The sequence below is a fragment of the Aspergillus foveolatus genome (genome assembly GCF_047715535.1).
Source record: "Aspergillus foveolatus strain CBS 279.81 unplaced genomic scaffold BDW70scaffold_12, whole genome shotgun sequence".
In the NCBI taxonomy this organism is placed as follows: Eukaryota; Fungi; Ascomycota; class Eurotiomycetes; order Eurotiales; family Aspergillaceae; genus Aspergillus; species Aspergillus foveolatus.
The window spans coordinates 478299-500870 of record NW_027396076.1 but is presented as its reverse complement, the minus strand read 5'-3'; the positions used below and the strand labels follow the sequence as shown (position 1 = coordinate 500870).

The 22572-nt window shown below is 49.4% G+C and overlaps 8 protein-coding genes across 8 annotated transcripts; 5 read left to right on the top strand and 3 right to left on the bottom strand.

Annotated features, from left to right (window-relative positions):
- The first annotated feature begins 7 nt into the window (after positions 1–7).
- BDW70DRAFT_132393 (uncharacterized protein) lies at positions 8–2901 on the top strand. Its single transcript, XM_073736150.1, has 4 exons — positions 8–88; positions 353–715; positions 775–1010; positions 1058–2901. Exons 1-4 carry the CDS (start codon positions 53–55, stop codon positions 2820–2822), a joined length of 2400 nt encoding a protein of 799 aa, XP_073598108.1. The 5' UTR covers positions 8–52; the 3' UTR covers positions 2823–2901.
- Positions 2902–3048: 147 nt separating this feature from the next.
- Positions 3049–4955, bottom strand: BDW70DRAFT_158140 (ubiquitin carboxyl-terminal hydrolase family protein; the record flags this gene model as incomplete). The annotated part of the gene is made up of 2 exons (XM_073740475.1): positions 3049–4220; positions 4277–4955. 2 exons carry the CDS (start codon positions 4953–4955, stop codon positions 3049–3051), a joined length of 1851 nt encoding a protein of 616 aa, XP_073598107.1.
- A 202-nt stretch (positions 4956–5157) lies between these two features.
- On the bottom strand, positions 5158–6232 carry pre1 (proteasome core particle subunit beta 4). Its single transcript, XM_073736149.1, has 4 exons — positions 6101–6232; positions 5884–6041; positions 5446–5819; positions 5158–5388 (listed from the first exon to the last, which is right to left on the bottom strand). Coding segments are annotated over exons 1-4 (612 nt in total). The 5' UTR covers positions 6103–6232; the 3' UTR covers positions 5158–5310.
- Positions 6233–6456: 224 nt separating this feature from the next.
- BDW70DRAFT_158138 (ribosomal RNA-processing protein RRP9) lies at positions 6457–8385 on the top strand (the record flags this gene model as incomplete). The annotated part of the gene is made up of 2 exons (XM_073740474.1): positions 6457–6828; positions 6880–8385. The coding sequence occupies 2 exons, from the start codon at positions 6457–6459 to the stop codon at positions 8383–8385; spliced, it is 1878 nt and encodes a 625-aa protein (XP_073598105.1).
- Positions 8386–8662: 277 nt separating this feature from the next.
- Positions 8663–11042, bottom strand: BDW70DRAFT_132386 (uncharacterized protein). The gene is made up of 4 exons (XM_073736148.1): positions 10456–11042; positions 10280–10399; positions 10132–10224; positions 8663–10078 (listed from the first exon to the last, which is right to left on the bottom strand). Exons 1-4 carry the CDS (start codon positions 10537–10539, stop codon positions 8921–8923), a joined length of 1455 nt encoding a protein of 484 aa, XP_073598104.1. The 5' UTR covers positions 10540–11042; the 3' UTR covers positions 8663–8920.
- Positions 11043–12960: 1918 nt separating this feature from the next.
- BDW70DRAFT_132381 (coiled-coil-helix-coiled-coil-helix domain-containing protein) lies at positions 12961–14368 on the top strand. Its single transcript, XM_073736147.1, has 4 exons — positions 12961–13181; positions 13355–13462; positions 13611–13638; positions 13765–14368. The coding sequence occupies exons 1-4, from the start codon at positions 13090–13092 to the stop codon at positions 13804–13806; spliced, it is 270 nt and encodes an 89-aa protein (XP_073598103.1). The 5' UTR covers positions 12961–13089; the 3' UTR covers positions 13807–14368.
- A 299-nt stretch (positions 14369–14667) lies between these two features.
- BDW70DRAFT_132380 (MDM20/NAA25 family protein) lies at positions 14668–18145 on the top strand. Its single transcript, XM_073736146.1, has 8 exons — positions 14668–14935; positions 15057–15332; positions 15404–15580; positions 15680–16020; positions 16074–16350; positions 16400–17162; positions 17213–17325; positions 17379–18145. The coding sequence occupies exons 1-8, from the start codon at positions 14801–14803 to the stop codon at positions 18129–18131; spliced, it is 2835 nt and encodes a 944-aa protein (XP_073598102.1). The 5' UTR covers positions 14668–14800; the 3' UTR covers positions 18132–18145.
- An 800-nt stretch (positions 18146–18945) lies between these two features.
- Positions 18946–22147, top strand: BDW70DRAFT_166269 (uncharacterized protein; the record flags this gene model as incomplete). Its single annotated transcript, XM_073741945.1, has 8 exons — positions 18946–19050; positions 19271–19375; positions 19435–19817; positions 19887–19966; positions 20043–20414; positions 20681–20844; positions 21327–21512; positions 21699–22147. The coding sequence occupies 8 exons, from the start codon at positions 18946–18948 to the stop codon at positions 21780–21782; spliced, it is 1479 nt and encodes a 492-aa protein (XP_073598101.1). The 3' UTR covers positions 21783–22147.
- Between the last annotated feature and the right edge of the window lie 425 nt (positions 22148–22572).

Here is a 22572-nt window from a genome sequence, read left to right as displayed (position 1 = left end):
GCTACGTCCCAGACTCTCTCTCGGCGTGATGAGACCAGAAACGTGATTTACAATGGGGCGACGCGCATACTTGAATCGCCTAGCTCTGGTATGCTCTCAGCTTTCTTTCACCCCGCCTTGATCAATAGCTATCACTATTCTGCTCTTTATTATTTCGATATGTGCCGAAGGTTGTCTACATATAGCTGTCTTCGGCCAACTATTCGCTTTATGGTGCTCAAGGACTGTGGCACTGTTCGTATTTTTAGCCTTCCTTTGACTCCACCACCTTTGATTCCACCACGCTATAGCATGGACATTAATCTTTGATTCTCATATTCGCTTTCTGGATTTTTGATTAACGAAGATCAAGGGCCGGTCCCCTTATGAAGCCCCGGAGCCTCCTGCTGGCTGTCCAGGAGAGCACGGAATTTCGACACACCGGAGGATCTCTCCTCTGAATGCGGACGGATATGTCCAGCACTATGATGAGAGGGGTCACCCGGTTAATCCAGAGTCAAAGTCTTTTGGACGAGATCTCAGAAGAGCCAAGAACGACATACTTTCGACGATGGGCATTGTCGTAAGTGAGGATGCGAATCGCGGCCGCAACGAACAGCAGAAGATTGATGCCATTGTGGCTGAAAATGACTACGGCCTGGTCATGGTGACACTCGATCAAATCTCAGTCTTCCTGGGCTCGTGGTGGACTACGTCGCTTATTGGTCGAATACAGGTGATGTCACTCCAATGCCATCATGAAGAGGTTTCGGGGCTAATCGTAAGTTTGTACAGACATTCAGAAGCTATGCCCATGTCCCCATTACAGGAATTATAAACCAGGAACGGGCTGCTCTTGGGACTCTTGGGTTTTATTTTGCCGGGATTCCCGCTTGGGCTATGTCCACGTGTTTATCAATTTGTCGGCATCATCCCCTAGAGCGCTTGATTTCCACTTTTCAAAACTTCTTTCCGAACGATGACATGGGCTCGAAGCTTGTGAGGGCTTCATTTACAGTCCTTCACTCTGCGTAAGCAGCCCAGGTACTGGAATATGCCAAAACTAATCAGTTCGCAGGACCCGAGGGGCCCTTCTCGTCCTCGCAATGCAAACCTACATGTACTCATTACTCCAATCTCTTCATCTAATCCCTCCTGCCTCCATGCCAAGTATTGGATCCTTCATGCCGTTCGGCGAATTTAGCTCGATGCTTCTCCCAAGTTTTCCTCCAGACCTTTCTTTGTGGTCCGTGAGCAATTTTGCCTGGAACATCTTAAAAACGCCTTCCCTGTTCTACATTTATGTCTATCTGCGGCCAGTGATTGAAGTCCGACTTTATAGGCTGATTCGCAGACGATTACCCAAGCCTAATCTAACAGACGATTTATCAATTAAAGTGGCATTTGAAAACGATCTTGTCGATTGGATGGTGCCTACTCTCGGGCGTCGGGCTGCAGAGGAGACACAGCGCAGCAAACTATCCTTAATGGAAGACCTGTCCTATGAGCTGAGTGCACTTCGGCAATGGCTGTCCTCTAAGATACCTTTCAGGTCACACTGGTCTTCTCTTGTCCATACGGCCCAACAGCAATCTGAGACTCCCCAGCCGCAGGGTCAACCAGCTTATCGATCCCTAGATCCAGAGGAACAGCATCGGAGGTTGAGGAGTGCCCAGTGGCATCCTGCCGATCAAACTATGTCCATCCGTGGATCTGATGCACGTTCTACTGGTAGTCACAGCGCGCTATCAAACGAAGAACATCAGGCTCCTAATACAGACAATATGGATCTGTTGAGACGCGCAAGGAACCTGACGCTTTCTACTCGCACATCATCTCCAGGCCCAGACACCCACCAACATGAAGCTATCACAGTGAACGAAAGCCGAAGGCAGTCACACCCAGATACACTTCTCTCCAGGTCTCAGTCGCCTGCATCTTCCCAATCATCTCCTCGGGTTCGCGCCCAGTTTGTCCAGGAGTCAGATGTCATTGCCATGCAACTGGAGCTGGAAAGCCGTCATACACATGACAGGAATGCTATCAGAGACAGCGATGCCGATCCACAAAATGCCGGTGCAGGACCGGCGGGTAGTCACTCAGTTCCGGATCTCCTTGATACAATTCTATCTGACCAGGGCGGACACATAACAACAATCCTCGACTCCGAAGCTACACATAGCGCTGTTGACATGACTGCTGTGGTACACCCCAGTTTTTGGGAAACCATAACAGCCTCTGCCTCCGGCCACCAACCAAATGGCATACCGACAGTTCAAAACGCCGCCGCCTCCTCTCTTGAGCCGACGGTCTCGGGCCCAACCAATAACCCATCGGACGTAGAAGAATTAGTCGTCGACGACGCTAACAACCAACTACCCAATCGAGACGACGACGCTGCCGCCGACGCAGACTCCGAATTTCCTCCACACCTAGCCGATTCCGCAGCCCGCCAGAACTCAGCTAGCGATACCGCCGCAACAACAGCCTTTATCCCATCCCATAGAGTAACCATCCTCTCCTCTCTGCCAGTGGACTCGCTGGCCTCTCATTTAGCAGCCATGATCACCGCGGCCCTTTTCGCGCCTCTCGAGTCATTTTACCTCCGTTCCCTTGCAAGATCATACCTTGCCTCTAAAGGAGCTCCAGCCCTTCTCCGGTCCGATGTTTATCCTCTGGGAACTTGGGGTGGTGGACGCTCTCGAACCGATACACTCGCCTATTTGGGTAAACTTGCACTCATGATGGGGATCCAGGCTGCCGTGAATGCTTCCGTTTGGGGGATTATCTCGGGGACTGCGATTCGAATTGGGAGGAAATGGTGCGGATGGGGTGCATTTTGAAAGGGTTCATGTACTGAAATTGAACGGCATGTACGATACCAGATGTTGCATTTGTAAAATACTAATGCACTGTTCTAATATGTTTTTCTAAATGATTACATTTGCCAAACTCAATACAATGTAAACTTGGGTAAATTCTCTTCTGAAAGTTATCATTATATCTCATTTTAATGATACATACAAAAGCTAGCTAGCCGAGGACGCTTTAGACCCAAGAACAAAAAATTCACTTCGAAGCAGTTTTCCCCTTCTTATTCATACCTGGAACCCTCCTCCGCTCCCAAACCATAAGATACCCTTCCTTGGTGAAAAGCGTCTCACTCTCGGCGCGCTTAACAAACAAGTCCTGGATCTCTAGCCACTCCGGGCCCCGCTGTTCCCCGCTATGCTGCTCATTCTGAATACGGGTATTCTCAGCCGCCATAGCTTTATCATGCAGCTGGACGAGCCAAGAGACCTTCTCAGTCCCCGCACCGGCACCGCTGGACGAGGCGCCGCCGCCCGACGCTGCGTTGACTCCCTTTTCAGCAGCGTCCTCCGTTCCACCGGGAGCGGTGATCATGGGGTCGAGGATGATGTTTGCTACCAGGTCGTAGAGGATTGGCTCGCCCGGAGGCCAGATCTCTGGGTTGGGTTCTACGTAGGGTGACATGTCAAGCGAGCGTGGGGATGGGAAAGTGACGATGGTTGGGTTGCGCTCTGAGACAAATCTGTTCTTGCTGAATCGCTTGATGTGGAACATGAGATAGGGTGGGAGCGGGTGGAGGAGGCGGTGGCGGACACGGTGGGCGAGTTTCTCGGAGGCGGTAATGCCATTGTATTTGTTCAGGAGAGTGGTGAGGGGTACTTGAGGGATGATAGATTCCCTGTTTGCGGATTGGAAGAGGGGTGTTGGGGGGAGGTCTAGGGTGAGAATGAGAAAGGGGGTCGTTTGACTGTTAATGGTACCGGATTCGGTGAAGACCAGGCGGGCGTTCTGGGTATCTGAGTGTGCTGTGATTGCCTGGCTTTCGATTCGGAGATGACCCTGGAAAGCAGCGTGGACAACACTGGTTGGTGTCTTAGATGGTTTTCGGGAGCCGCCAAGCGCAAGATGTAGGTTGTTCAAAAACCAGGATAGAAACTCCACTGGGTCAGACTGCTGAGTGAGGGTGAACCGCTTGGATGAACGTAAAGCGACCTCTTGCAAAAGTTCGTGAGGGGATACGTGAGAACGAAAAGCCTTGGGGTTCCAGAGCTTGCGCACAAGTGTACCAAAACGCATGACCAGCTGGGGTGTACCTGGTTGTGGAAACTCGTGGAGGAGAAAGTAGTTGCGGATGGGAAGGACATGGGCAAGAGCCTGAGCCACGACGTTCAAATAGTCGTTGGCCTTGATATTGTTCATACCAACAAAGCCTGTAAATACATCAATTAGTTTATCTGAAGAATTGCAGGGATAGGTAGTGGTATACCTGGTCGATAGCGTCTCCCCGACAAGTCGAATGCATCTGTGACTACTTTGTCCAGTTTCGCAACCTCATCCTTGGTATAGTATGGGTCGACCACGTATTTAATATCATCCAAGCTCTTATTCTTCACCTCATATCCTTCGGGCAAGACGTAGACTTTCTTCGTTCCCATGTTTATAAAGACATGATGTGAAACTTCCAGGGCATGGAAGTACGCGTAGGACTTAGGACCCCTGCCCTGAAAGTATTTCCCACAAACGAGGCAAGCGTACACGTTGATATTTGACAAACTCACGGAGCACAATTTCTCGAAGTCGAAGTCGAGGATGTGTCGATTGATCGTATCTAGGTAGAGATCGCTGTATCCTTCCATCGGAGCACTTTGGCGTTGGGGGGCCACAATTGCAGGCCGGTCGTCGTCCTCATCTTCGTCGTCCTCCGGCTCATCTACCTGCGTTGCTTCTTGAAGTTCCTCTCCCTCTCGATCCGCAGCTGCAAGGATATTCATTCCGCGGTGTTCATCGTCCTCCATCTCTTGTCCTGGAGCTCGGCGCAAGGGCAGCGCTTCGTGACGCGGGTCATCTTCCTGCTGGTTGTCGCTCTCCGTGCGCGCCTTTTTAGAGGCTGGAGAGCCTACCGCAGCTTCTTGCTCTAGCGACAGCTCCGCCTGTCTTTTGGTCATCATGACTCCTCGGGGGAATAGCAAATCGAAGGCGGTAGAGACGCGGACGTTCTGAAAACCTTACGGCGGAAGACCTAAGGACGCATGCAAACAGGACAAACACAGTTCGTCTTGCATCACTGCTCGACAGCGGAGCTCGCTTGGAGCTTTAGCAAAACCATCCTGAGATTTTAGACAAATTATATAGACGCTTGGCTCTGGATATCGTGTCATGTCATTTCATTTATTGTCTACCTAGCAGCCATCTTCGGCCGAGAGACTACACAGGAGTCAAATGCAAGCAATCATTTCAGAAACCCCAGGCCCATAATGTCGGAAATGATACCGGAAAACATAAAATGCTTGTTATCATATATTAAGCACTTTTGACGATTCGGTTATTGTCAAAGTCCACCTCCCTCACGCCATCCTTGGTCACTACTTTGACCAGGACCTATAGATTGTTAGCCACCTTGTTCGGCATCCAGAAGATTGAGGCCAAATAGCATACCCCTTTGTAGTCGATCGGCAGCCGTCGCTTCAACTCATCTGTGCACATTTCTAACAGCTTCATGCCTTGTTCCAGGGTGATATCGGGATGGTGGTGCTTGTCAAGGGTTGATAGACAGTAGTACTGAGCATAGCCATGGGCGGCATATGGAACACGGGCCAACGACGCGAGATAATCAATCCAGTAAAGGTGTGGTTTCTGAGAGATAGGGTCTACACCACCCAAAAGGAGGTTGACTGTGTAGGGGTTCCGCGATCGTAGGCTGCGTGCCAGCTCTCCTCGAACAAAGTTCGCGACGGCATTCGGGGACAGCTCGGTGTCATTCCGCATTGTGTATAGCTGAACATTAGCTTGAACATATTCGGCAAATTGTACTGTAACGGGACCCCAATTAGTTTCCTGGTGTTGAGGCTCTAAAATATATAAGCGCGAACGAACCGGTGTCTCCCGCCTCTCCGGAGAAAGCGACAAGAGTGTGCTCGTTCAGTTGCCTTGTCTTATCATCTTCAGCTTTGAGAATAGTCGGGCCTCTCATAGCAGCCTTTGACGCTGCTAGAATGACAAAGTCTCTGCCTGTGATGCCAAGTAGAACCTCCCTATGACAGTGTCGGTCAGCATGATTAGTACTAGCTATGTGGCAGAGGTGGGCACATACATGGTAACGGTGCAGGTCTGGAACGCTTTTGAAGGTGGTACTGTGCTGGAGTAAGGGTAACGGGTTTCAGGTGGAGGAAGACGAAGAAACAAGATGCAAGAAGTCGTTAATTGTCTATCACTGGCCGCGCGGAGCTTGACTGCCTGGACCTAGCTGTTGCTTCCTGCAGCCTCAGGCGGAGAGCTATTGCGCTGACTCAGCGAGCGCTGCCCACCACACCGCCTACACGGACCATGGGCAGAAAAAAAAAGTTCGAAACTGACGGGAAATTCAATGACCAAGTAGAACCGCTGTAGACGACTGTCTCAATTGGAGAACAATACTACCGGTCAACCTTCGTTCGGCATATATCCCCGATGTCATCCTTCTTTACATTACCCGCTTCCCAGCGGAAGCGCAAGAGGGAGGACCGCGCTGGAGCCCCCGCTTCAAAGAAACGGGGTGTTGATGTTGATGGAGATGCACGAAACAAGAGTGGGAGGAAGAGCAGGGAACGGGACGAGTCTATTTCAGGTAGCGATTTAGACGAGGATGCGGAGAGTGTGGCATCAGTGGTTTCAGAGGAAGAAAGTGGCTCTGAGTCGGATGATGGAGAGACCGCCGCGGATCGAAGATTGAAGTTGGCGGAGCGATACCTGGAAAATGTTCGAGAGGAGGTGGATGATTACGGGTTTGACGCTGCAGAAATTGATCGGGACTTGATTGCTGAGCGACTTAAAGAGGACGTGGTACGAGCGAAAGCACCTTACCACTTTGATCCCCCGTTGACTATTTATTAGGACGAATTCAAAGGACGAGTATACCGGCAAATCGCCTCCGACTTGGCTTTTTCGGCCGCTTCGCATGCGTTCTTTCGAGCAGACACTCAAACCACAACTTCGATTGCCATACACGCACCATATATCTATACGGTTTCGAAGGATAGGACTTTGATTAAGTGGGAGCTTGCAACCCCCGGGGCAGCAGGCACAGCTACAACAAATGGAGCAGAGAGCACATCTAAACGACATCCCAAGCCGCAACGGAAGAAGCCGAAACAGGTGCGATTCACAAGAGGCCTGCAGAAGGTTGCGGAAAGCGCAGATGAGCAAGGCCATACCAAGAACATACTGTCAGTGGCAGTATCCCCATCTGGAAAGTTTGTTGCTACTGGAGGAGAAGACAACAAGCTTATCATCTGGGATGCTGCAACATTGACGCCTTTGCAAACATTCCCCCAACATCGCGATTCTGTCAGCGGGCTGGCCTTTGCTCGCCACATCTCCGCCATGAGTTCAGGCGAGCAATTATTCTCCGGATCCTTTGATCGAACGATTAAGACTTGGTCTATTAGCACCGCCGGCCATGCCTACGTAGAGACATTATTTGGCCACCAAGATAATGTCGCTTCAGTTGCCGCTATGACAATCGACCAGTGTATCAGTGTCGGAGCCCGAGACCGCACCGCCAGGTTGTGGAAGGTCGTTGAAGAATCTCAGCTGATCTTCCGCGGTGGCTCCTCGAAAAACATCTACAAAGAGAACAACATCGACTGTATCGCCCCATTACCGCCTACTCACTTCGTCACCGGTTCTGACAACGGCTCCATCTCTCTATGGTCCATCCACAAAAAGAAACCTCTTTACACCATTCCTCACGCTCATGGCTTTGACCCAATTCCCCCAGTAGAGCTAATATCACCGGAAGTTGACCAACAAACCGCCGAGTCGAATGCGCGCTTTTTGAGGCCCACCCCTCGTTGGATTACAGCCCTTACCACAGTCCCGGGCACAGACATCGTCCTCAGCGGCAGCTGGGACGGCTGGATCCGCGCGTGGAAGATTTCAGACGACAAGAGGACGATTCAACCTCTAGGCCCCGTTGGCGCGGGCACATACTCCTCAACAAACGCGCCCGATACCCCCTCCAAACAACTAGAGCAGAGCCTTGCGTCTGCCAATCCATCCCACAGACAGAGTCTCACCAACACGAACCCCGAATCAGAGTCTGAGCCGCTCGTAAAGGGTGTCGTCAACGGTATTGCTGTATTCGAGCGTCGGGCAGAAACCGCGAAACCGGGACAAGTCCCCTCTGAATCAAACTCAAAACCGTCAAAAACCAGTTCGGAAGCGCGCGGTCTCTGTATCGCTGTTGCAATTGGGAAAGAGCACAGATTCGGGCGTTGGAAATGTTACGCGAATAACTACCACAAGGGGTCTACGTCGGACGGCCGAAACGGGGCCATGGTTTTTGAGGTTCCCTTTATTGCTGGTAGGGTTGGCCAGGAGGATGAACCCTCTAATTGACCTAATGTATGTACCTTTTTCAATAAATGATGTATTTATATGAATTACCAGCGACATTTAGCATATCCGGAAAAGCAACTGCTCTTTTACGATTCTTCTTTGCTATGTTCAGACATAAGTCTTACTACTAGGTAATGTTTGTGCAACTTGAAAAAACGGTGGTGGAGGAAACTGATGGTCCTAAATGACGGAGGTGTCCGCTAGAAGACAAGGATTAATTGAATTTTGAGATAGATATTCGCCAGCTATGCTGTGAACGATTACGTAGGGTAAGAATAGTGAGCCTAAAGACAGCATCACTGCCATGTTGTCCCATGTCGCCAGATTCTTAAATCAGAGACACCCAAAAATTCCTGTACCATTCTATAAAATACACGTAGAAATGAAGTCGCTAAAAGGGGTCTGTCCAGCACCTGAAACTCCGACAAGCATAAAGTCATAAAACTGCTAGTAGATGTGCCCAGTCGCTAATTGATGGAGAACCGGGAGAAAACGAGGATGATATCATAAGATGAAATGAATTGAGTGGGTTATATTAGGCTGCAGCTGGTCGAGCTCTTGCCCGTCTCGTAGCAGGCCCAACCGGACCTTCATCCGAGTCATCATCCAAAGAAATGGCGCTAGCGGCGGACAAGCCAGCTGCCGGAGGTTGAGGTCGCGAACACGTACTGGTAGCCGCCGCACTGTTGACGCGGAGAGGAGAAGAACTTGATAGTATTTGATATGTTGTGCGTCGACTTCGGGCAACGGAGGGTCGAATGGGCTCCTCGTCGTCATCATCATCATCATCATCATCTTCATCGCCATCTTCGTCATCGTCCTCAAGCTCCTCGTCCTCATGCTCATTTCCATCCTCGTCCTCATCTTCATCGCTCATGCCGTCTTCGTCGCTGTCCAGCACCGTGTCGAAGTCGTATATGTTGGACTGTGCTGAGCTATATCGCGAGCCGGGCGACGAGTCAAGTGTGGTGCGCAACTGCGCACCTCCGTACTCAGAGCGCCCAACTACGGTATCTCGGTCCGAGTCAGAATCATAATCTTCAGGCTGTTCCTCGTCGTCGATGAAGGAGTCCATATCTTCGTCCTCTTCGTCATCCATTTCATCATCGTCGTCATCCTCATGGGTAGAACCGTGAGAATCGAAATCTGAATGTCCGTGGAAATGTTCGTAAAATGCACGAGCCATTCCCCCTGGGACATTGCCAAATCCAGGAAAACTCTGCAACCGAAAGCCAGTTGGAAGTCGCTGTATTCCGGGGTAGTTCTCTGGTGTCAAGTCATCATCATACCACTCGGCGCTGTCGGAGCCTGGTGCTTCCCCGAAACCGTCATCATCGATTTCTGCGTATGGGTCATCCGTCATTTCCGAGTTCTCCTCCGAATCACTTCTGAAATCGGACATTGAGTCATCATTGCGGTATCCACAATTCAGGCAATCATCAGCCTCTAGTTCATGTGCACAGTATGGACAACGAACAACACCATCTTCAAGGTCGTAGATGGGCTGAGCAGGTCGCTGCCGTGTCTGATTGAATATACCCCGGAAAAGACCCCCTTCTTTCGGATCTTTATTTTTCTTATCCGCCTCTAGCCTTTCTGCTTCCTCGTTTTGATGGGCTATGTGCTGCTCTGTCGTTTCCCCTTTATCCAAGAGCTCTGCACGACTCGTGAATAATTGAACAACTGCACGAACCTGAGACTTGTTAGAGCAGAGTTGAAGATAGCCGAACTCTAGACGAAACTCACCAAATATGCTGGCGCGGGCTGTGATTTCACCGGAGCTCGACAATCAGGGCAAGTTTTATTGTTCTTCCCTTCGGCAAACCATGAGGTCAGGCACTAGACACGATATTAGCGCATAAATACAACGCATTTCAGGAGAGGGTAGACCGACGCCATAGCAAAACGTGTGTCCGCAGGCGATAGTAAAGGGCTCGTAGAGTGGTCGGATACAAATACCGCATTGTAGAAGGCTGCGGATGTCATCGACATGACCTTGCAGAGTGTTGAAGAGCTAGTCACAATATCTCAGTCAGCGTAGCTCAGAAAATGTTCACCAAAGTTACCCACCCCGGAAGCATCCTGTGGCGTGGTAGCCCTTTTCCAATCAGACTCCTTGCCCAAGGCATCTGTCGGCGGGGTGTGCCTTGACATATTTTGCGAAGACTACTCGCACAAATGTGGGACGGAGGTGAAAGTGGGCTCGAAACGGCGCCCTCACTGTCGAATAGAAGCTAGAAGTGGTCGTATGGAGCCAGCAACAAGGCGATCGAAGCAAGCTGGTTGTTCAGGTAATCGAAGGAACGACAGGCATAACGCGGGCGGATGAATCGCGGTTGAGCGATAAATGAAGGTCCTTGGAACGCCGAAACTCGATAAGCAGCCAGCCAGCGAGAGATTTTGGAGTAAGAGGACCAAGTCAAGGGGCTTCAAGCGCAGGGACTCGAGGAGTCTCAGAAGAGGTGATGACAACCGACCAGCGGTCTGTGAGCATAACTTTTTTTCTGGCGGCATTGATCGCAGCGCGCAGGAACCAAACTGATCAAACACGCGTGACAAAGCAATTATCGCCACTGACTGGGGTCAATGGTCCCTCATACTACCACTCCTAGGGTTCCTGATCGTCTCCCTCCTTCTCCCCACTCTATATAAACGCTAGACTTCAACCCTCAACTCTCCTCAGCAATTGGTTTAATGTGCTAAGTTATCTGTGCTATGGACTGTGAGAAACGAACTCCATTGGAGCTGTTATGGGTATCCAACGGTGTCGATTGGCTGTCAACCTCTCAGACTCGTGGGTGCCCCTAGCACCAACAGGCAAATAGTCCGTGTCAATTGCTGGCAGGATTCGACTCCTGATGTTACTACGTTACTTTCGCTTACCGCGCGCTTTGCGTCGACCATGGCTATCGTGTTAGCACAATTTTCGAATTCGAACAAGTTCCTCAGCAATAGGTCGTTGAGCCGGCGAATATTGCGCCATCTAACAACGTTTGCGCCGCGTTAAACTTAATCTACTTTCGTTTTTCCTATTTTACCAGTTATTCTTCGCCTTTGACCAGCTTAAGCGGACAGCCACCGCCCCTGGTTGTCAAAACTGACCTTAATCAGGACCGATTCGTGGGACTTTACATACAAGCCCCCTCTGGCTACCGATTATTTACTGCACTGGTTCTTGGTGAAGTCACGTACTCTGGTGTATAGTTCCCCTGTTACTAAGCCGACTCCCTGTTGGTAGATGTATGTATTCTGAAGGGCTTTGACCTGTGGCACGCAGATGGGGCCCATAATGTTCTGCACCACCGGCATTATCAACTAGGGAGACCAATCTCCTGATCTGTAGAGACTTGGTCACACATATCGCAGCGCAGTTTCCAGCAAATGTAAAGCAAACATTCAAAAGCAATTCTAAATGCTTTCAACCAATCGTCAACGCTTCGAAAGCAAACAAGGGAATCGTTGAATAAGTAAATTGTCAACCTCAAATCTCCCGTGTATCTGGCGCAGCAGCAGCCTAGTATCATGGTATACCGCGTGTACCAAAAATGCAACCATCTTATCCATCAGCGAAATCCTGCTGCCCGCATGCATATGCCGTTTCTGGACCCAGTCATGGACGGCGACACAGCATCTCCCATATCAACCCTGTTTCAGAAAATTGAATTGACAGTCGTCTATCACGCTTGGAACCACCTTCTCCTCGATTATCTCTCTGTTCATATGCTCCAAAACAAGAATAGACTTACTTTTGAATGAACTAATTCAGCTGATGCTTGTCGAATGGTCGCCGAGCACGCCGCCGATCCCGTTTATTTTACTGGTGTTGCCGGAAACGACCGTGGCCAGAATGAAGTCACTGTACTGCTCCTCTTGGTCTCTCCCGACGCGTGAGAGCTTTGTCGTTAATGTAACATTCCTAAACAATCACGGCATATCCCTCGACATTGCGAGTGTAGACCAGCCTATGGTCGTGTGTTGAGTCTTACTAACAGAGACCGCGAGCTTTGATATCTTCTATCTCGGCGCCGCAGGGAAGTGCAAGACACGATTCAATGAGGCTCTTACTCGGTCCGCTTACCATGAGTGCTGCTTATTCACTTGCATCTACGTTATCTCTGAACTGCCTCGAAAGATGCCTGTGGAGAGACATGGGAAGTAGAAAGTTCCTACTGCGGGTTACGAGCGCTATACTATCCATTTGCTGGCAGCCTAACATATGCCCGCGATATGATGACCCATGAGGAAGTTCGGTTGAGTGTCTGTTATTATAAACTAGACTTTATCGTTCTTTTAAGCTGCAATGCGGCCCTTCACTTTCATACTTAGACATTCGTGTATCATAACTTGTTTTACCCTAACATAGTGGACAATAACTATAAAAGCTCAGAGCTTCTAATAGCTACCAGAACAATCCACCTTTAGTACTCTCCTGGATCATGGGATGATGTTCTCAGCAGCGAATATGTTGAGTGAAGATTGATAAACTTGGTGGTCCCTGCGGATCTCCGTGCCAAGACTTCGATCTGTCTTCGGCCTTTTTGCCGTCCAACTCTGAGCGTACGATATCTATTATGTAGACCATCCATCCTTCACCAACACAAGGGATTTGTGCTGCTTGCTCACGGCAAATCTTACCAACTCTGCTGCTCTCTTGAGCTCTACCAGCGGCTCATATTTCATTTCCGTATACCGAACTCTACGGACATGGCCTCCCATCCAGAACAGCAGCAATCGTCCTCCTCATCCGCCGACGTCTCTTCCAACTCCTGGGGGAAGGTGGAGCGAAAGTTCACTAAGTACGTTGCTCTTGAGCTGCATTAAATCTCTCCCAACATTCAACTAGTAAATCTTGCCTGGGGAATTACAGCCCCGCTTCATGGGCAAGGCACCTCTGTGTATACCAGTCGCAACTACCTCGTCATGATTTCGTCCTATTTGCCGTTGGGCTGACTCTGAACGCAATATCCAGCAAATCTGCCAGCGAGTACTACGACCCTTGTCAGGATTTCGCGGACCGGAGTCTTAGATGCATGAAGCGCAACCCTGATGATAGAGATATGTGTCACGATTACTTCCAGTATGTATTTCCCTACGATGTTCAACCCCTATCATTACATCGAGCTATCTGTTCTTCCTTGGCTATATGGTTGTAAGCCATGGAATTGTGAAGGTCCAAGGTCTACACTCGGTCTAGTTCATTTGATCCTACTGACACCATTATTTAGAGCATATCGCGATTGTAAAAAGCAGTGGGTGAGTACCAATGCCCCATTTGGCCTTTGTGTTCTGGGTGACTGGCAGGAGAATACAGTGTCGAATTTCCATTGTGAAGTCTACTACGCCCTTGGCTCTGCCTATATGAAGCTGACAAATCGACAGTTGACTCAGAAGAAGCTCGGTTCAGCCTCAACCGCCAAATAATGAAGCAAAGGAAGGCCAAACTCGTTTCATGATGCATATTGTGATATCATGTCAAGTTCGGACTTGCTACACTAAGTTTGTTTGGATTTTAGAGCGCTATCTCGAGCCGTTAATATCCAGAGGATCCGCAGCACGAGCGTTCGGATCTAAAATCGATAAAAACTGTTGACATCTCTCAGAATATGCCGCAATGGTCTCATAAATTCGAGAGCCAGGCCACCAACTTCCTCTGGTGCTTAGACTTTGTCCTCGCGGTTCAGTTGGCTGCAACGCACAATAAGCGTCTTTTCGCGCCTCCCTGGACTCATTTGTATTATCTTGTTCCTGGATGTATATTTTTTCCCTGCACAACTGGCCATGATGCTGATATGTGGGCTATAAGTATTACTGTCTCTCATTTAGGACCCTTTTCCCATACCATCATTTGTTGATCTCGTGCACCGCATGGCGATCAGCATGTTGGAGCCGAATCCTGGACTTAGTTATCCATGCTACTCATGATTGCTGGTATCTACGTAGTGTATTAACGGTTCGCTATGATGGCTCGTTAATATATTTGTCGAAATTTGAGCAAATCACCATGAATCTATCAATCGGAGCATTAATTTGCAGTATGGTGTAGTCAGAAGCTCGCTTCTATAACTTAGACCATGAGGCACAGTATAATCAGTAGAACCTTTCATGAACGAAAAATTTATCTTAACTGCTATTGTATTTATGATTTTTCCATATCACTATGCACTTGACCTACCCTAGGTATACCTTTCGTTCCTGGCATCACCGCCTTCCGCGAGTGGTTTCCCCGCCCACTTTAGGCTGCCAGTATGAAAAGAAATATTTCCCCCTCATCATCCTTCGATTACCTTCCCCGCACACCGTGTGCTGTGCTTGACCGCGCAGCATACGATCCTCTATTACCGGATACGAGACTGCAACTTGGAACCGGCAGACCCTAGCCTGTATATCGGTACTTGGAGTTCGAGCACCGTTCACAATGTCGACCAACGACGCCGTGTTCCAACGGCGAAACAAGCAGATTGAAGATGCCATTGACGGTCAGAATTTGAAGCAGGCACTGCAGCTGATTGAAAAGAGGATGAAGAAAGGAGAGGATACGTCATTTTTAAAGGTAGGCCTTCGACTGCCGTATGGAAGCTGTCTTACCGCCTTACTTCTATTACTTCCTTAAGAGAAGATTACTCTTCTTTATCTAATATATGGTTTCTAGCATCGCTTACACTGTCTGATAGGCATGGAGGGCGCAAATCCTGTTCCATCACGCCGACGAAGCCCACCGCCAGCGGGGAATTGCAGAGACTCTCCAGCTGTGTAAAGCGGACCCAGCGGTGACCGACCTTGACACGCTGGAGATGCTGTATGAAACGTTGCAGAAGATCGGTGGACATGAGGAGACTATGAGGAGTATCTGGGAGAGGGCTGCGAAAGCCAAACCGCAGCTTCGGGACATACAGACGAGGTGGTTCGACTACGCTTTCGAAGGGGACGACTGGAAGTCGGCGCAAAAGGTACGCGTGCCTTGTTCTTGCATACCCCAGCGCTTGGAAGGACTTGAGAACTAAGGATCCGGATTCAACAGGCTGCTATGTCTCTGCAGAATAACTTCCCAAAGAAGCGAAAGTATTATATCTGGGCCGTCTTCCTCTGTTACCTTCTTGCGGTCGACGAAGCCAGCTCCGAAACGGACCGAAAACTCTTTGGTACCCTCGCCTATCGCATGGTTTCAAAGGCCGCTGAAAGCGTCCCGGCAGATCCGGTATGTTATGCCCTTTTAGTACTCTTTCCGTCGCCCTCAACCCTACTTTTCGTGATATTGCTCGAATCAGGATAGTAATATTTTTGCTCAACAATATAGAAGGAATTACTGAGCCCTCCTAGAGCTATCCAATCAGCCGAGGAGCTATTGCTACTTGTTAAGATCTTCGAATCTCAAGGGCGACATGCCGAAATCATCAAGATCTTAGATAGTGACAACCTTGGCATTAACTCGAGGATTATTCAAAACGATTGGTCCTTCGTTGGCGTCAAGCTGTCTAACTTGGAAAAGGCCGAGATGTGGACTGAAGGCTTGTTATATGCTAAGGAGCTTCTTGCTATCCCTTCCAGTGAGGAAGAGAGAAAGGCTATACAGGAGCGTGACGACTGGGCTGTCTGGCATTTACTTGTCACCGCTACGCAGAAGATTGACACCGCAGAGTAAGTCTGACAATAACGATAAACCATGGCTGAAGGTGACCGCTGGTTTCTAGGACCACATCCGAGACGCAAGACTTCATAGATAAGTTTATTATGGCCCAACCCAAGTCCAGAAACGCGCAATTGGCACGCTTAGACTTGGTATTTTCCAGCTTTCAATCGGGAGCGGTGAAACAGGAAGACTTGCTGTTAGCTTGCCAGGCTTATTTTGACCATGCCAAAAACAAGCTTTACTGTTTCGGCGATCTCTTGGGTTATTTACCATCCTTAAGTAAAGACTCTATCAAAACGTTTGTGGAATATGCGTCAAAAAATTCTGGAAATACCGAGGTATGTGGCTTGCGGTTGACAGCTAATATTTTACTAACTATCATCTAAGGTAACTGGCCCATTCAGAGGGGTTGCAGTAATCAACGCCCTGAAATTGGAGTACTGTTTCCTATTGTCGTCAAATGCGTCGGACGTGTCTAGAGAGGAAGTGGAAGGTTTTGTTTCGCGCTGTTTGAAAGAGTATCGCGAGGTCGAACGTCCTGACCGAGGTTCTGCGCCGTCTACTATTGAAAGCCAGCCAAGTGATGACCTATGCATCCTCGCAGCCATGGGCTTACTTCGTTTCAGTGGTAATTGGGTCTCGAGCAAGCAGGAAGAAATCCCTGATATTATGCTCATCCGCGCCGCTGCAATTCTAGAGCGTTTGATCGTCGATTCTCCGCATAACTACCAAGCATTGCTCCTTCTCGTGCGGCTTTACCTCCGCTTGGGCGCAGGATCTCTCGCACTGAAAACGTTTAGCAAGCTCTCGGTCAAGCAGATGCAGTTCGAGACAGTCGCCCATAATCTCTTGACGCGTCTTGCAACTATTCATCCTCACTCAGCACCGCCCATCGATGGTGCAGAATACAAGGACTTCAATCCCCAGTCAGCCTTTGTGCAAGCTATGATATTCTACCTTAGTGCAAATGCCACGTCGACCAGACATCGCTCAAATGGTCTGGAGTACGGCAGCTATGTGAACGTCGAGGGGACCATCGAGCTTCAAAGGCGACTTAAACGAAGCATCTGCCGCAGGATGTGGGCGCTGGAAGTGAAACGAGTACAAAGACTGACGGGTGGGGAGCCTGTTGGACGTTACGATGAAATGGGTTTGTGTTATCACCCGGCATGAGGAGCTACCTGCTAATCCATCCTATAGCGAGAGACACTTCGCCATTAGTTGACCAGCGTACGTTTGATGCATTCATGAATTGCGAAGCGCCTGGTCAGCCTACTTTCGAGCAGCTGATGCGCGTAGGCCCTCTGCCCCAGGTACGTGCTTCCGATGTCCGTGATGTATATGACTAGAAAGTTAATGGGTACAGAAACACTGGGTTACGTCAGCACAAATGACTGATAGACTCTGGGGACTCCTCAAAGACTTGGCGGCCCAGAAGCCGATCTCAGCAACGCCGGAGATTCCTGAGCTTGATAACCTCGTGGGAGCTAGCGCGGAGTCTGAGATGACTCCTTCAGAGATCGAGTGCACAAGAACTAACCTGAGTCTTCTAAGGCTGGCTGCTTATATCAGTGGATCAAAATCTGTTACATCCGAGCAAGTCGACGAGAGTCTTGGTCTTCTGGAGGAGTGGTTGAAGTCCAAATTAGAAGCTCTGGCCACGGATAGGAACAGCGTCTCCCCGATCATGTCACAAACAACCGTTTTCTTACAGTCGGATGCTCCATATGCACCGACATGGCGGTTCTTCCACGGTATTTTCAGCATACTTGACTCAGTGAAGGCGTTAGTTTCTCTGTGCTCCACCGCATCGAGAAAGGGCTCAAAGGGCGCCAAGTTACCCAAGGATCGAGTCGAACGCTTATTGGATTTGGGGCGCAAGGTACACCAGGGCGCCCATGCGAACATCCGCGCCCTCAAGAAACGGTTGTCTGAGCCAGGGAAGCTTGGCTCATTAATGGACCTGGTTGTTGCTGGCAAGGGCATTGGTGAAGATGGCGACCGGCTTCGCGGTGAGCTCGAGAAAATGCTTGATACATCGTCCTTGGAACTCTTCTGTGGCGAGTTAATGGAGAGTTGGGATGAGGCACTTGGTGGAATTTTGGCTGTGAGGATGTGAATAATGGCATATAGATATCTACTGTTTTAGCAATATTTGAATATAGAGATGTCGTCCTCGGTTGATCTCTTACAATTTTGCTAAAATTATTCAGATTCTCCGCAGACTGCATACCACGTCATCGGCTTTTTCGTTGACTTTGCCTTTTTTTTTTTTCTTTTTCTGATTATCCGGATACCTGTCCTGGCCCCTGCATGGGATCCAAGCAGAACGACGACGCGATGATCAATTGTCCAACAAAAAATGTTTGTGTCCCACCTAGCACTGAAGTCACACCTCTCACGAGATTGGGAGACCATGACTCTGAGCACTGAAGGGAATGCTGATCCGCTGCAAGCAAGGGATCTCCGCGAAACCAATAATGATTGTTTTGTGCTGATTACCCTTGATGCTTGGAGTGCCTCTTGAATTCTCCGCTTCTTCCTCGCCATAGCGCATCTACTGCAGGAAAGCGACCATTCGAGTCGGTTTTTTTGTTTCGACCTGGAAAGGGAAGAGCGGGGTTACACTGCATTGAGTGAACCCTCCATTGCCAAATCAGCACGGGAGGTGGCCATCCCTTCTAGTGACTATGGGGAGCTGCCTTCCCGTGTGTTGCTTCCCGAGTTACATCTCTTGCTCTGGCTACTGTTCTCCCGGTGCCCCCCTCTGACACTGAGATTATAGGCAGAGCAGAGCCTCTTAAGATGAGCCATCGTCAGATTCGTTCGACTCATGCCCGTCTGGCGTAATATACTTGGAGCTGTTCTTGTTGAATCATATGGATTAACCTGGACAATACTGAGCACGGCTTCTCCTGTCGCCGACTTTCAGCATGTTTGGCGCCGAGTTGGTTGGTCGCGAGACCGGCGGTCAATCCACTGATCAGCCATATAGCTACCGAGACTCGGCTCGAACATGGGATACAATTACCCAGTCGGTGTGCCTTAGTGCAAGCACGATCTGCATAGGGATGCGAATGTACACGAAGTTTCAGGTCTTGAAAGCGCCAGGATGGGAAGACTGTAAGTATCTCTGAGCCTCAGACTTCTACGGAGGGTGACTAAACTGGATTCCCAGTCAGCTGTTTTCTAGCTTGGGTATAACGCCTGCGGGCTTTTTTCTCCAGGCATCGCTCCAAGCTAACCGGGGCCGTGTAGCTCGGATTGATAGCATATGCCGTGATCACGATTGAAGCGGACAAACATGGTAACGGGGCTCATCAGGAAACAGTGGCGCCGTCGGACTTACGCCAGTACGCGAAAGTAAGACTGTCTCCTTGCCCGGTGGGTTGCAGCATATGTTGACAGTGCGGCATGTGTAGCTGGCCAACGCTTCGCAAATTCTTTATGCGCCTTTGATCTTTGTCACAAAGCTGTCCATTTTCCTTCTGTACCTGCGCGTGTTTGCGTCAGCCCGGCGAGGCATGACATATCTATCCATTCACTTGCTGATCTGGTTCAATCTAGCCTTCTACTTGGCCAACTTTTTCTTGAAGATTTTCCAATGTATTCCGCGTGCTAAAATTTGGGACTCGAATACTTCAGGCCACTGTATCAATATTAACATACCGATTCTCGTGACGGCTGCTATCAATGTGGTGTCTGATCTCCTGATGCTATGTTTACCCATTATTTGCGTTTGGCGGCTGCAAATGTCGATTAGGAGGAAGTTAGGTATTTCTGCTATATTTGCTGCTGGTATCTTGTAAGTTTCATCAACTTGGTGCAATTGCCTGATGTCGGAAGCCGGCGGCATTCTAACTTTGATATCTAGCGGATGCTTTGCAAGTATTATGCGTCTTGAAGTCAGCGTCAGGGACAGGAACACTAAGGACCCAACATACGACTGGTACAGTGAGTTTTTGTGGACGTGAGCTCACCATCCTAAGACTTCAATTAAAACATCCAAGACTGACTGCTACCAGTACAGCTGAGATCACCTGCGGGATTCTCGCGAGCTGCCTCCCTGCACTCCCAACGTTTTTCCGCCACTTCTTCGGCAAAGCTAGAACGATGCTTTCAAGGAGTCGTACAAGAGGATCCTCGAATCGTAGTCAAGACCGGTCTCTGGAGAAAGCAACGGAGCTATATACTCTAACATATCCGCGCAGCCAAAAACATCACGTAATTACCGGTAACCGATTGATCGATCAAGACCGGGAACTGGACGATGACAGGACCCAGATTTTTAGTGGGCCTAGCTATGCGGTGACCGAGGCTAGAGTGGAAGGGAGAACTCCTCGCCAAAGGGCCTATCATGGAGATGATACGGAGTTGAATGGAGAGGATGGCAGTGGTCATTGTAGGGGAATATTGAAAGTCGTTGAGGTAGATGTGGAATCTGGCCCGGGACATCCAACAGTCAAATGCCGATGTGATAACTGGTAGCAGTGTCAGCGTTATGGCCCAACAGTTAGACCATTAACCCCAATCTTTCCTCAGGTATACCTTAGGTCGTAGATACTATATTTGCTTTGTTGCATGCCTGATTTTTGAGGCCGAACCCCGCTGAGGTCCGCTGAACTCTTGGCACTAGCCCTAGCCCTAAGTAGCCCTCGCTACGCAAAGGCGGTGGACCCACCAGCGGAACCCAGAAACACTGGAGGAACTTTGCGTGCCTCGACAACTTCAGCCAACAATCTCTTCGTCGCCAACCAGTCGTCTCACCGATTACCACCGTCGCGATGGCTCAAGAACGTTCCGGTATTGCGGTTGGTCTCAACAAGGGCCACGTATGTATCCTGTTTTCCTTTATCTGATATTCTGCAAATGGTGGATGGATTTTCGATGGATGAATGGACGGATGGAATGAGCTTCCGATGTCGAGTCGAATCGAATTGAGCGAGACGAGCAGAAAGCGATCGGTTTTACGTACGGTTCGGTTCGGATTATGTGGAAAGTACAATGGGATTGAGTTGAAATGAAATTAGAGATTGCGGGCGACGAAGAAAACGAAACGAAATTTTACGCCCGTGTACGGCAGTCAACAGGAGACTAGCAGGGAGATTATAGCGTCAGGAATGTTATCGGAAGTCACCGTATTTGCGTCAGCCTACATTGTCTATACAGTTCGGCTCTATCTGCTCGGCTTATTTCGATTCGACACGGAAACTCCGGACCATACAACTACCATCCATCCAACAATCCATCCATCTTATTTTTTCAATCTGCAGTATTCCAGGGCCCCTGAACTAACGGGTCGTATCTGCTTTAGAAAACCACCCCCCTCAACACCCCTAAGACCCGCATCAGCCGCTCCAAGGGCAAGGCCTCCCGCCGCACCGCTTTCGTTCGCGACATCGCCCGTGAGGTCGTCGGTCTCGCTCCTTATGAGCGCCGTGTCATTGAACTTCTGAGGAACGCTCAGGACAAGCGCGCCAGGAAGCTCGCTAAGAAGAGGGTATGTCTGCGTCTTTCGCTGGTTATCCATGGCAACGGATGGGTTGTATGCAGCAGCAGCTTGATCACTCAACTTGGTTTTGTCTTGATGGATCAACAGAGTCCCCGATCTCGCTCGCTGAACGCATCCAACCCGCCCATACTCTATCCTGCTAAGAAAGCAAGCTAACCAATATCTTCCCAACAGCTCGGTACCTTCACCCGCGGCAAGAGAAAGGTCGAGGACATGCAGCGTGTCATCGCCGAGGCCCGCCGTGTCGGTGCTCACTAAATTTGGGCTTTGTCATCTTATTCCCGTTTTCTTCTACCTACTGTCTATGTCTCTCCCAAATTAGCCGAGAACGAGATGAATGAAAACCAAGTTTTAAAAAAGCACCAAAAACTGACTCTTTTTCTCTTTCCCTCTTGTATTTCTCATCCTTCTGCGCTGAGTCGAAGATGGCGTGGCGGCCCAACGTGATATAATACGCTTTTTGGGTTTATAACTACCCACCTAATGACATCTTGAGCCGGTGTCCTGGGTAGCAGGAGAAAAGATGTGATAGGCAAGAGTATAGATTGTGGAACATTTGATTCAAGAATCAGGTAACCCTAGCTGGGTAGTTGAAATTCTAGTCATAGCCATTTTTGCCGCAACCCCATTTTACGTAGGTCTATCGACGTAGCTAGCCTGCACTCAGTGCCGAATTTCTACTTTCCATGGATTAGTCGGGGCCAGCGTGTACAGAGTAAGAGATCTCTCAACCTGAACAGAGAGAGGAGATCCCTCCCTCTCTTCGAATATATCTGTCAACAAACCAGTCGTTCTTTGTCTCGTTTTCCAGCAATGCGCACTTCTTTATCCCTTTCCTTTACCACTGGTCCTAGGCTTACCTACTTAATGCAGGTCACTCTACAAAAGGAGACCATACCACTCGAGTGACGAGTGGACGAACATCATCAGGGATTAACGCAAAGCGCTTGATATATATCATTCATTATTGATTCCAAGGGTTGAACACGGTCCTTTGTATCTCTTCTGCCGTAATAGATGTAAGAGCCCATCTTTTACGCATATTTAT